Source organism: Sinocyclocheilus rhinocerous, unplaced genomic scaffold, assembly GCF_001515625.1.
Source record: "Sinocyclocheilus rhinocerous isolate Xijiao unplaced genomic scaffold, SAMN03320098_v1.1 scaffold1762, whole genome shotgun sequence".
In the NCBI taxonomy this organism is placed as follows: Eukaryota; Metazoa; Chordata; class Actinopteri; order Cypriniformes; family Cyprinidae; genus Sinocyclocheilus; species Sinocyclocheilus rhinocerous.
In genome coordinates this window covers 60,466-74,202 of record NW_015636932.1, presented here as the reverse complement: position 1 = coordinate 74,202, position 13,737 = coordinate 60,466, and the positions used below count along the sequence as shown (strand labels likewise).

Below are 13,737 nucleotides of genomic sequence, written 5' to 3'. Positions count from 1 at the left end.
ACGGACTCATTTTGCTTTCGCACAGGACGCGTTTGCAGTCCGCTCCTGATCCGCGGCTTTTTACCACAAACACAATATTTATCCATAATTTTGATTTTAAATCCAAACGTTGTTTATGAAATGTGCTATAAAGCGATTTAGAAATTGCGCAAGCTCAAATCGCGATTTCGATTAATCGCACAGCCCTAGTGTGAACAAGCCGCGGCTGCTGCAGCCTGCAGAGCTTGAGCTGCTCCGTCTCACGCAGCCAGAGGGAGTTCCGCAACAACGCTTAGCTGCCCGCCAGTGTGCCTGCCTATAAATCGGCCTAATTTGCAGCACAATTGGCCGATGCCGATTAATTAAAAAATGCCAAAAATCCCGATCAATCGGTCGACCTCTAACTAGTTACCCTGACATGGATTTAGACTGACCTGTGAGTGGCTTTGTCAAGGAAGACTTTGACCCCCGGGTCTGGTTCACCCATCACTATATGTGTCAGCTCTTGGCTGGGCTGGTTGAAGCGCAGCCCTCCGGCAGAGTTCACCATCCGCCGCAGTTTCTCCAGTTTCTTTCCTGATAAGCCACACAGATATAACTACAAGACAAAAAGAAAGTGATAAAGGGTCAATGATTGAAGTTTTTTTTCCTTCCAGATTCAACGTTTAAATTCACACAAATGCAAAAAGATATCACTTAGGATTAATCCTTAGAATATCACTAAACAATGTCCCAAATGCATCACTTAAAATTGTTCAGGAAATGTTTAAAAAAACTAACCTTACAGCCATCCAACAGGTCATCAACTCGACAAACAGTGATGTCAAATGAGTCAACTGGATCAGGAGTCTCTATGTGGCTGATTCCTGCTGTGGTGAGGACCGTTTCATTGACATTCATACTTATATTGGAAATATGGCTCAATCCCAGAAGTGAGGGACCTTCTGCACAAACAAATGGCAAAGAAATATACACCTGTAAACTTAATAAATCGGACACTGGAATTGGTCATAATTATAATCTATTCAGGTTATATGTTTTATGAAATATATAAAAATTATAACTTTTTACTTGTATAGAGTCAATATACACACTAGCTTTCAAAAGTTTGGAGTTGGGTAAGATAAAAAAAAAAACCTTTGAAATACATCTCTTGTGATATACAAAGCTGCATTTATTTGATCAAAAACACAGTAAAACAGTAATATTGTGAAATATTTTTACAATTTAAAATAAATTTATTTTTGATGTATTTATTCCTGTGATAGAAAAACTGAAATTTTAGCAGTCATTACTCAAACTAAATTAGTGGATAATTCAGCAGCAAAAGTTACTCTACAAAAATGATGAGTTCACAATAATTGTATAAAATCTAAACATTTAGAGAAAAAAACATTATTTAGTGGGGGGAAAAAGCTCAAAGTAAATAGGTGTAATATGGTAAAATGTTACACATTGCTCTTTGTATTGTTGTAAAATACATTCATGAAAAACCAGTAAATATAATTATAAATATATGCAATAAATTAAATACATTTCTTTTACATTTATAGCACAGTAATGAGGCAGCAACATATGATAGATAAGACAAAACAAGAAAGGCTATTAACAATTTTTCATTGCGCAAAAGTATTATAACATGAAAGGCTCCAATACGGAGCGGCACAAAGCTCTTATGCGCATCCCATTCGTAGAATGATACGCTTGAAGCAAGATGGAGTCACAGCATTCCTCATAGAAAAGTTCAAAGCACAAAGGGAAGAGACATTGACAAGTAAATATAATTATATATAAATATATGCAATAAATTAAATACATTTCTTTTACATTTATAGCACAGTAATGAGGCAGAAACATATGATAGATATGAGAGAACAAGAAAGGCTATTAACAATTTTTCATTGCGCAAAAGTATTATAACATGAAAGGCTCCAATACGGAGCGGCACAAAGCTCTTATGCGCATCCCATTCGTAGAATGATACGCTTGAAGCAAGATGGAGTCACAGCATTCCTCATAGAAAAGTTCAAAGCACAAAGGGAAGAGACATGATGCGTAGTGTATTATATCTGTGCGATAGTTTATTGAGTCTTTTCTTTTAACAGTTTTAAATTTCAGTTACTGTGCGCGTGAAGAACAATTCATAGTGCTCTCTACTTCAGTGTAGTGATCTAACAGACACCTGGTAGAAAGTAACATGATTTAGAATTAGCACTAAACTCCAGCAAGATAAAGTCCTTTTATGCAAAACCACTGATGTTTATCTACGGATCGATTATAATTATAGGAACATTGTATCATCTTAAAGAGAGTTTCATCGTCTTGACTGCCATACGCAGTTTGAATGAATGAATGATGCATTTATATAGTGCTTTATTGTGTATTGTTGTACACCCAAAGCACTTTACAATCATGTGGGGAGGTCTCTCCTCGACCACCACCAGTGTGCAGCATCCACTTGGATGATGCGACGGCAGCCACAGGACAACGGCGCCAGTGCGCTCACCACACACCAGCTACAGGTGGAGAGGAGAGAGAGTCATAGAGCCAATCAAGTGGATGGGGATTATTAGGAGGCCATGACTAACAAAGGCCAGGGGGGCAATTTGGCCAGGACCCCTACTCTTTTACGAGAAGTGCCATGGGATTTTTAATGACCACAGAGAGTCAGAACCTCGGTTTAACGTCTCATCCGAAAGACGGTGCTTTTTGACAGTATAGTGTCCCTGTCACTATACTGGGGCATTAGGACCCACACAGACCACAGGGTGAGCACCCCCTGCTGGTCTCATTAACACCTCTTCCAACAGCAACCTAGTTTTCCCAGGAGGTCTCCCATCCAGGTACTGACCAGCTCACCCTGCTTAGCTTCAGTGGGTAACCAGTCTTGGGCTACAGGGTGATATGGCTGCCGGCATTAGCAGATGCATGTAGGACAGAAATTGGTATTTTCACTTGACACTTTGTTCTGTAATGCCATGAGGAAGCCGTTATCTTAAGCCAAGGTTTATCCTTTGATTCCAGTGTATGGTTGTGTAATTCCCCCAGTAAAATAAAAATGTTGACATTTAATTACAGTGGAAGCCCTCCTACCAGTATGTTAAAAACAGACATGTAGTAAAGCCTTCAGGTACTAGCTTCCTATTTTTACTCTCATTTCACAGTGAACACTAAACCCAGGCTCAGAATAGATAAATTAAGGCGACCTATAGAGGGAGAGCTGCTGGTAAACTGTTACATAGCTACCTGGATTTCTCTTATCACTGTAATAGATTACACATTTTATAGCCTTATATAAACAGATGTTCCTTTAGGAATCCTATTGTTTCTCAACAACACAGAAGATAGAAAAACTTGTGAATACCTTTAATTTGAGCACGAGGAGATAAACAGGGAAGAACAGACCTATTTCAAATCGTTTCAAGGAAGGGCTGGATTCATCATTGTGTTTTATGGAGCCGTTACACAGGCTGGGTTTGTCGCAGGTGGCGTCTTTCGGTAACTGTATTTCACCGTAATTATCTTCAATCTGATTCGACTGATTAGACACTCCTTTCATTTTCTTGTTCGCTCTCATCGCCTGCCTGCCTGCGGTCATTCATATTAGACGCAATATTTTATGTCTCATTTCAGAGCTGAAGAGATGGTTATTGGAAGACTGCGCGGCTTTTAAATGACATAAAAGCGATAAAAGCGAAGGAAAGCGAGGAAAAGAGGGAACGCCCCGCCCCCGCGGTGATACCGGTATTGTCACACGCCGAATAACCGGTGGGAAAATTTCCTCACCGACACAACATTAAACTATGGAACGGTCTCAGAACACTTGAAATATAGTGCACGAAAACTTTATGGTGCTTTATAATGTGTTTGTGCCTTTCATGGGGCTTAGCAAACAGAATAGTATACGCACAATATCAGATTTGGATCGGTCTCGTCTGACCGATACCCTGATGCGGCAGAAAATGGCAGTATCGGAGCCGATACCGATACTGAATATCAGATCGGCGCACCCCTAGTCATTACTCTTTCAGTGTCACACGATCCTAGACAAAAACATTTCTCATTATTATCATTTATATTTAAAAAATATTATTGTGCTGCTTAATATTTTAGTGGAAATTCTAATATTTTAAAGATTCCTTGAATAAAAAAATAATAATATATCTATATTTTTTTAACAATATTTACAATACAATGCAAGTTTATTTGTATAGCACATTTAAAAACAACTGGTGTTGACCAAAGTGCTTTACAAGGCTAAAAGAAACAGGCAATAAAGACACAAAGCATTTAAGCACTAGAGAAACAATAAAAGTAAAATAAAAATAATAAATAAAAGCCTAAAATAAGATAAAATAGAGGAGAAAAGTTAGAATCAAAAGATATTAATGCCGAAATGAGTCAAGGGATATTGAAAGCCACGGAGAAACGGTACACTTTCAAGGCGGATTTAAAAGTTGACAAGGTTTGGGCGGATCTGATGTAGGCCGGAAGGCTATTCCATAACTTAGGACTAGGGATGCACGATATTATCGGACTGATATCGAAATCGGCCCGATATGAAATATTATGCCGATATGTCTTGCCAATAAGAGGAATACGTTAACTCACATGTGCTCAGGGTGTGCTAGTGATTAGATCAGGTCAGCAGTGTGGCTCATTCTGAAGTGAAGTGAAGAGACATGTGGCCATGTATGGTGACCCATACTAGGAATTAGTGCTCTGCATTTAACCCATCCTTAGTGCACACACACAGCAGTGAACACACACACACCGTGAACACACACCCGGAGCAGTGGAGACTCGAACCCCGCACCCTTTGGGTTACCAGTCCGACTCTCTAACCATTAGGCCACGACTTCCCCGTGGCCACAAAACTTTCTTGAAGCAAAGTTTTGTCTGATTAGATTGACCGTTTTGGATCGCTGCATTTAATCTGAGAATGCAGGTACAGAATGACACGTTCGGTGTGTAATAGAGTAAATAGCACGTGCAGCGGCAGCAGTGACAGCCTCCCCCGGGTCCTAATGCCCGTTCGGTAAGGAGTTTTAATCTTTAGGGGGTGCTGTTGGCCTACTTCTAATTAAATTAAAAGTAAAATAGCCTGCACAAATAACATTTAGACTGTGTTTCTGATTAAATAAAACAGTAATTGATGTCATAAAATAATAAGTATGTTTTGATTTAAAGGTCAGAAGCTATAGCGCCTACACAAATAACATTTAGACTGTGTTTCTGATTAAATAAAGCAGTAATTGATGTCATAAAATAATAAGTATGTTTTGATTTAAAGGTCAGAAGCAATATCTTACATGAAAGAAAATCACAAACATGACACTTGTAAATTAAATAATTATATATACTGATTTATTCATTAATGTGTAATGTTTTGTTTATTTAATTCTAACAAATAAGCTCTTGTTAAAAACTAACCAAAATTAAAAATATTTTGCTTATAATTTCTGCACAGGAGAGACTTGGTGTTGTTTCCAAACAAAAGGAAATATATCGTATCGGCCAAAATAAGTTGAAAAATATCGTCATATCGGCAAAAATCCAATATCGTGCATCCCTACTTAGGACCGATGACCGCAAATGCACGATCACCCTCGTTTTTAAGTCTGGTTCTAGGAACATATAGTAAATCAGAGTACCTAGATCTAAGTGATCTAGACTGTGAAGGCGGATGCTGTAGTTCAGATAGGTACTGTGGTGCCTGGTTCCGCAAAGACTTAAAAACAAATAACAAAACTTTGAAATCAATTCTGTATTTGACCGGTAACCAATGAAGTGAAATCAGAACTGGTGTGATGTGTTCGCTTTCACGCTTCCCTTTGAGAAGCCAGGCTGCGGCATTTTGAACAAACTGTAAGCATGTGACACGTCTGAGAGGCACCAATGTACAAAGAGTTACAATAGTCTAGTAATATTTATTAACAATATATCAATTTAATGCGTCCTTGTGTTAATTTCTTTCCAAAAAAAAAAAGTTTTGTGTCAGTATGACACAAATGGTGCCTTAACAATAAAACAGTGTTTTACTCACCCTCTTTGCTCCTGTTGGGTCCTGTAGGAGTGGAGGTGTTGGGTCTGCCTGGCTTCTCCTCCGCTCTCTTCTTTCCACGCTCCACAGCATACCTGCTCTCATCCTGACAGAAGCCCTTCTCGATGCTGTCAAACAGCCAGTGCAGGGACACACAGTATACGTTCCATTTACGGGCAAACTCATATTTCTGACCTGAAATGCAACCCATAAAATGAAGTGAAGAACATGCTAGGACTGTGTACCAAAACATACAGATGAGGTCAGAGATTATGGGGTCACCTGTGGGTTCACTGACAATAAGGTGAGTACACTCATTCATCTTGAGCTGCCCTGTGTAATTGCCTCCATTCTGGCCACACAACCTCTGAACCTCTTTACGCTCCACAGTAGAGAGTCCCGTCACACAGACCGTACAGCCTTTCAGGACTGGACACTGATAGTCCTCCGTATTCAGTTCAGAGTGATGGAAAACACTGTGGGGAAAGAAAAAAAAAAAGATTGTGAAGGGTTTTTTAGTCCCACCATCTGGTGCACAAGTCATCAGAGAAGAGATGTTGTGAAAGGAAGGGAAGTTATTTTGTTTAAAGTATACAAGGGCATGCAAATTAAAAAAAAAAAAAAAAAAGATGTGTATGGATAAGTTGTTTATAACAACACTGCAATACTCCATAAAATGTTGAGTTGTCAATTTTGATTTCACAGTGACTTTAACCATGTAGACTTTACCTATCCTGAGACTTTTCCCAGCATGCTTTCACCCAGCTGGGCAAAAGAATGGGCTTCCCAAGGCTTGCGGCCACCAGGTATTTCTTACTCCCCACTTCACCTGCCACCAGGTGAGTAACAGACACATTGAGATCACGGTAGACCCGTCCACCCATCAGCTGGACAAGATCCATCACTTCACTCTACAAGAACAACAAAACAGCCACTTATTTGTCGTGTAGATCTGCACATACAGATGTAATTTTCACTATTTCAATGACACTTTATACACTCTGTAAGCGAAGATTGAGAAAATAAACAATTATATATTAGACTTAATCATCAATGTTTTTTTCCTTACCCGTGCCTCTTTGTCAAGGTTGGTGCAGGAGGTAGTGACATCAGCCATGGCCATGTTGTACACGGGCTGCTCTGCTTTGGGCACACATCTATGCTTCTGCAGACAGAACAGCACTACCAGAGGACTCACGATCCTGCATCCCAGCTGCAAATATGACAGACATACAGTTTTGTAAGATTATTGACAGTAACATTTATAATGTTACAAAAGATTTCTGTTTCATATAAATGCAGAAAAATAAAAAAAACTCAATTACACCAAACTTTTAATGTACTTTTTTTTTTTTTAAAACAAGAGTGCAGGTATTCAAACTTAAGTTATACATCACTCTGTTTTTTGTTTTTTTTTTGTAAATAATGCAGAGATTAGTGATGTACCAAAATTTCGACAACCAAGAATATCTTGGGGGAAAAAAATGTTTTGGAAGGCCAAAATTATTTACTAAAACAGTAATGTTTATTAAGTGTTTTACTGATGACACCTTTTGATTGTGTCAGGGTTTATTTTGTGAACATTATAAAGATACACTACCAGTCAAAAGTTTTTGGACAGTAAGATTTTTAATGTTTTTTTTATAATTCTATTCTGCTCACCAAGCCTGCATTTTTTAAAATCAAAAATAAAGCAAAAGCAGTATTATTGTGAAATATTTTTACAATTGAAAATAACTGCTTTCAAATGTAATTTATTCCTGTGATCAAAGCTAAATTTTCAGCATCATTACTCCAGTCTTCAGTGTCACATGGTCCTTCAGAAATCATTCTAATATGCTGATTTGCTGTTCCAGAAACATTTTTTATTATTATTTTCAATATTTAAAACAGTCGAGTACATTTTTTTTCAGGATTCTTTGATGAATAGAAAGATCCAAAGATCAACATTTATCTGAAATAAAAAGCTTTTGTAACATTATACACTATATCATTCAAAAGCTTGGAGTTTGATGATATTTAAATCATTATATATTTATTATTAAATTACGAAATTATAGAAATGAATACGTTTATTTAGCAAGTATGCATTAAATTGATCAAAAGTGATGATCAAGACATTAATAATGTTACAAAATATTTCTATTTCAGATAAATGCTGTTCTTCTGAACTTTCTATTCATCAAAGAAACCTAAAAAATATTCTACTTCGCTTTTTTCAACATAATAATAAAAAATATTTTTTGAGCAGCAAATCAGAATATAAGAATGATTTCTGAAGGATCGTGTGACTGGAGTAATGATGCTAAAATTCAGCTTTAAAATCACAGGAATAAATTACACTTTAAAATATATTCCAATAGAAAGCTGTTATTTTAAATAGAAAAAATATTTCACAATATTACTGCTTTTGCTGTATTTTGGATCAAACAAAAGCAGGCTTGGTGAGCAAAAGAGAATTCTTTAAAAAAACATAAAAAATCTTGCTGTTCAAAAACTTTTGACTGCCATACAATTAAACATGTCAGCACTTCACCTTGACCAAAAATAACTCTAGAGTAGCAATATATCAAATTTGTTCAGCAGAAATATCAAGGCAGCTTGTTTGCTGAAGAACTACGACTGGTTTAACACGTCTCTTTGAACAGTATACAATTACCAGAATATAATTAGAGTCTTTCTCTGTTTCCTGCTAAATGAACATTTTAAATTTGGTTTGTGTCTCTGTAATAAATTCTTTTAAGTCAAAAAATTATTTTCAAAAGATCATCACTATCATCGATCATCACAAACGCACCCTCCTGCAGTGGTCAAAGGCATTGCTGGTGAAGTCACTGAAAACAAACAGGGACTTGTCATTGTGGTCCAGCTTTAGTGTGGCTTCCTCATCCAGCGTCTGCACATATTTCTCTGACTGCAGTTCCACTATTGCCTGAAGACGAGTAAATTATTATATAAACAAAAGACATCAAGTAGTACTATTAAGGTTCAAAGGATATTATAAGATATAAGAAGCATTTAATGACAGATGTTAACAAGAATGATACATTATGATCACCTTATAGGCCTGGAGAGCCAGATCACTCTTTTGTCCATTGCGTTCAACAAATTTCACAATGTATGTCTCCTTGTTGCTTTTTGACATGGTGGCATATAATCTACATCCTGTGGAAACAAACGTGCAAGGATTTAATATCATCATTAAACAATGTAAACATCTGCTAATCATTAGTATCCCGTTCTCTCATAGTGTTATTCTGTAATGTAATACCATCATGTATATTCTATTTTGTATTAGGTTTAACAAAATAGCAATTTAATACAAAAATCGAACAAAAACTGGATGCTATTTAGGATTATGACACTAATAATGTCCAATCGACTTCTCACTGAAGGTTGTTTTGAGTATCTCATAAACAAGGCCAACAAGACATCAAAGAGTGTCAAACTGTCGCACAGCTCTAAAACCGTGTAATCTATTGCGTGTCTTTTTAAAATTTATTAATATAAAACAACCTAAACACTCATAATAACAAATGAGGATTTACCGCGAGACAGAGCAGAATCTTGATTACGAGGATTAAAACTAGGAGATTTAGGATTAAAACTTTCAATTTAGTTGTTTTATCATTTCATCACAGACACACATAGAAACATCACTTGTATAAAACAGCAGGATAATTAATTAGCTAATCTGTCAGTATTTTAGTTTGAAAATCCGTGTGAAGCCATTTTCCAGTCATTCGCGCCATCAGCTCTGAAAAAAACTTCCGCTTCACTTCTGTTTCTTTGGTGAAATGGGAGAACTTATTAAAATATATGACCGCCACCTACCGGACTGGAGAAGTGCAGTGTCAGAATGAAATAAATAGTTAAATTCAACTATAATTTTTACTCTAGGTATTTTTGGAAGTGAGAGGAAAACATGTAATTATTTTCCAAAAAACGAACAGCGTTTTTTAAGCTGTTACCATAGTTACATATTCATTCCAGCGGCGCGCGATTCGTAAGGATGTTGTTCTTCTGAATCGAATCTTTTCAGTTAATTGATTTAACTGGCTTACAAAACTGATTTGTTCACATGCAAAAATGCTTAGTATTGTAAATAAATTGTAGTATTGTTAAATGTAAATTATATTTAGCCTCTAAACGGCGATGAGCCATGGCTCTAACTTGGAAAAATTGTCGAACAAAACGTAATAAAAAGTAGTATGTGTTTACATGTGGTGATATTTTTAATACATTTTTTTTAAACCAGTTCATTTAAAAGAACGAACCGATTTGCGGGAATCATTCATTGAGGGAACTTTCGTTCCTGTGTACTTTGTGTTTCACTCCGGGCTCAATATCTAGACACACTCTTCGCCAGCTGGTTTCTAACAGTGCGGACCGACGTGTATATTAATTTTAATCTTTGGCATGCTTTATTTTTCCCATCGAAAAATCATATCAACTCGTGTTTATTACAATATAGGATTTTAAGAAAAAATGGCCACCGTTGAGGAACTGAAGCTGCGAATCCGTGAGTTAGAAAATGAACTAATTAAATCCAAACAGAAGCAAAGTGATGCTGAACATCATCTCAGACCAAAGATTGATCAAATGAGTGCTGAAGTCGTAGACTCAAATCCATACAGGTGAGCAATTTGACGCTGCTATGTTTATTTATTATCACTGACTTGTTTTTGAACATATGGAAGGCTAAACCGGTGCGAAAGTCACTTTAATTTTATATTTAATATCTCACAGTCGTCTGATGGCACTCAAAAGGATGGGCATAGTTCAAGACTACGAGGTAAACATGTGTATTTATTATTTTTATGACACTTTTATATTGATAACTGCTTGCTCGTGTTCAGATGAGCACTACACCTGCTGTCATTCTCAGAAAATCCGCTCGTTTGCTGTGGCAGTGGTGGGAGTTGGAGGCGTGGGGAGTGTCACTGCAGAAATGCTCACGAGATGTGGCATTGGTAAGGTAATGCACCTTTATCCTCATTCCTCAATATATAGAACTAATAATATATAGGACAAATTAATCAAATATAACGATGCACTGATTGGCCGGTCTATGGTGTGCATTGTTAATGTTTTTTTTTTAGTTAAACTTGCTGCATTCTTGTAGTGTGTGTTGCCAGTCGGAGTACAGGAGGGAAGCCAACAGCATAACCCCCAGAGACATGCCTCGGCTCTGCAGTAACAGACTGTCATGCCTCTTTTTGCTGTGTCTGTGATTTCTTCCCCGCAGTTGCTGCTGTTTGACTATGATAAGGTGGAGTTGGCCAACATGAACCGGCTCTTCTTCCAGCCACATCAGGCAGGGCTCAGTAAAGTTGAGGCTGCTGAACACACTCTTAGGTAAGGGGGAGGTTAATCATCTTAACATATATAGCAAGGAATGGTCAGAGGTGACAGTCAACACATTTATAGTTACCAAAATTCTAATATATGAGATTCAAATATTTATTTTTTTATTTTTTTACTTTTTATTCCTCAAAGAATCCTGAAAAATTTTCAAAATATTGAGCAGCACAAGCATTTTCAACATTACTAATAATAATAAATGTTTCTTGAGCATCAAATCAGCATGAGATGTTTCTAGTCAAGTCTAAAAGAAATAAGAGCATGAATCATTATATCACTCTTTCAAAATACTTAGAGAAATTGTATTTAACAACTAGGTTAATTTTCTTATGAAACTTATTTGTTCTTTTTTTTTTTTAGTGGAAATCCACTTCATCTTTCTCTATTTATATTTTATTTTAACAAACTGTGATGTGGATTCAAAATGAGAAATTAAAAGGTTATTTTACAGCATTTTAGTTGATATTTCCCATTTTAATTCTGTTTTCCTGCATAGGAACATTAATCCAGATGTTGCTTTTGAGACCCACAATTACAACATCACCACAATGGACAACTTCACGCATTTCATGAACCGTATTAGGTGATCACTTGTTTTTTTAATGTCACAGTATGCTCAAGGTTTTCCTTCTCATTTTCAATATGGCTGTAATAAACAATCTTGCTTTTGTGTTTTCAGTCACGGAGGACTTGAGGAGGGGAAGCCTGTGGATTTGGTCCTCAGTTGTGTTGATAACTTTGAGGCTCGGATGGCCATTAATACTGTGAGTTTTTGGCATTAAACTGTAAGAACTATTTTTTTTTGTTCATTTTAATATATACAAATGTATGTTTTATATATATATATATTTATTTTAGCTATATTTTGAAAATATTTAACTTTCATTCCTTTTTTTTTTTTTCACAGTCACTGCAGTTTAGCAATTGCTTGCATGTTTTTTTCTCTCTTATAGGCATGTAATGAGTTGGGTCAGATCTGGATGGAGTCAGGCGTCAGTGAGAATGCCGTTTCTGGACACATTCAGCTCATCATCCCTGGAGAAACTGCTTGTTTTGCTGTATGACACACTCATACTCCCAAAACACATACTATGTGTCTTGAATATGAATTATGATCTTAACCATTTCATATGGCTGTACCCTCTTCTATACTGTCTAGTTTCTGTGTCATAAACCATAAAACACTGCTTATTTCTGGCAAATGTCAAATGGGTTGGAAACAGTGATCTGATCCAGTTGTGTGTGTGTGTGTGTCAGTGTGCACCTCCCCTCATAGTGGCTGCAAATATCGACGAGAAGACGTTGAAAAGGGACGGGGTTTGTGCTGCCAGCCTGCCCACCACAATGGGAGTGGTCGCCGGGCTCCTTGTGCAGAATGTCCTGAAGTAAGACCTCATCACAATCTTGATGATTCAGCACAGACCTAACCATGCTGTTTTTTTTAATGTCTATAAAGCATACTGTATCATATCTGATATGCAAATTTTCAAGGTCTGTAACTCAACATGACCAACTTGACTGAAAAACCTGTTGTACAGTCTACTACATGATTGATAGTTTATACTTTTTAGCAATTAAAATGCCTTTTAGTCTTTAATTCTAAAAACATCCCCCTTCAGGTTGTGGTACATGTCTTTTTGCTGCAAACTCTTAGTATACATAAGAATAGCCTTTAAATTGTTAGTAATATTTCAAGACGGACACTTAGTTGACTGAAGCAACTTGGGTTTACTTGACAGATCCATACATAATTTAAGAAACAAAAATCATACATTTCATATTGCATGGGTAGGGCGCCACATCCAACAATTTTAGTATACATCAGTATGATTTATTCCAGTGTAAGAAAAGGAAAAATATTAAGACTTGAAACATTTTAAATAAAGATAATTGTTGTAGTAAGTTCAAGAATAAGTTTGAGGATGATTCTTACAAAACTATATTTTCTGCAAGAATTTTTCAAGATTAATGAAAACTTTATTTTTTTTTAATTTTCATAATTCACAATTTATGTATACAGCGCAACAGCAAAAACTGTGAGGAAAAAATAAATGCCACATTTCTTTAGATCATTTTCTATAACAAGTCAAGCTGCAATACCAAACATGACCACACAGAGATGCCAACAGACCATTAAACCAGCAGCCTTAAAGGGTTAGTTCACCCAAAAATGAAAATTAGGCTGCGTTTTACTCACCCCCGAGGCATGCTAGGTGTATATGACTTTCTTCTTTCAGACGAATCCAGTCGGAGTTATATTAAAAATTGTCTTTGATCTTGCATCATTGATCATTCCCCCGGAACTGCTTCTGTTTACAACAGTGAGCGCAAGCTAGATTCAAGTGATTATT

The 13,737-nt window shown here is 36.6% G+C and overlaps 2 protein-coding genes across 2 annotated transcripts in view; one reads left to right on the top strand and one right to left on the bottom strand.

Moving 5' to 3' along the window:
* The window catches only part of topbp1 (DNA topoisomerase II binding protein 1), a 27,398-nt gene extending 17,603 nt beyond the window's left edge, over nucleotides 1-9,795 (bottom strand). The window contains exons 1-9 of the mRNA XM_016563055.1: nucleotides 9,571-9,795; nucleotides 9,081-9,187; nucleotides 8,820-8,954; nucleotides 7,092-7,235; nucleotides 6,752-6,933; nucleotides 6,305-6,498; nucleotides 6,026-6,217; nucleotides 760-923; nucleotides 414-577 (exon numbers count right to left, since the gene is read on the bottom strand). Of these exons, the coding sequence (XP_016418541.1) occupies nucleotides 414-577; nucleotides 760-923; nucleotides 6,026-6,217; nucleotides 6,305-6,498; nucleotides 6,752-6,933; nucleotides 7,092-7,235; nucleotides 8,820-8,954; nucleotides 9,081-9,167 (1,262 nt within the window). The 5' untranslated portion in view covers nucleotides 9,168-9,187; nucleotides 9,571-9,795. The remainder of the gene's footprint in view (nucleotides 1-413; nucleotides 578-759; nucleotides 924-6,025; nucleotides 6,218-6,304; nucleotides 6,499-6,751; nucleotides 6,934-7,091; nucleotides 7,236-8,819; nucleotides 8,955-9,080; nucleotides 9,188-9,570) is intronic.
* Nucleotides 9,796-10,333: 538 nt separating this feature from the next.
* The window catches only part of LOC107748297 (ubiquitin-like modifier-activating enzyme 5), a 14,223-nt gene continuing 10,819 nt past the window's right edge, over nucleotides 10,334-13,737 (top strand). Inside the window, exons 1-8 of the mRNA XM_016563035.1 lie at nucleotides 10,334-10,659; nucleotides 10,772-10,817; nucleotides 10,911-11,000; nucleotides 11,271-11,380; nucleotides 11,883-11,969; nucleotides 12,066-12,150; nucleotides 12,340-12,444; nucleotides 12,644-12,771. Coding sequence (XP_016418521.1) covers nucleotides 10,511-10,659; nucleotides 10,772-10,817; nucleotides 10,911-11,000; nucleotides 11,271-11,380; nucleotides 11,883-11,969; nucleotides 12,066-12,150; nucleotides 12,340-12,444; nucleotides 12,644-12,771 — 800 coding nt within the window. The 5' untranslated portion in view covers nucleotides 10,334-10,510. The remainder of the gene's footprint in view (nucleotides 10,660-10,771; nucleotides 10,818-10,910; nucleotides 11,001-11,270; nucleotides 11,381-11,882; nucleotides 11,970-12,065; nucleotides 12,151-12,339; nucleotides 12,445-12,643; nucleotides 12,772-13,737) is intronic.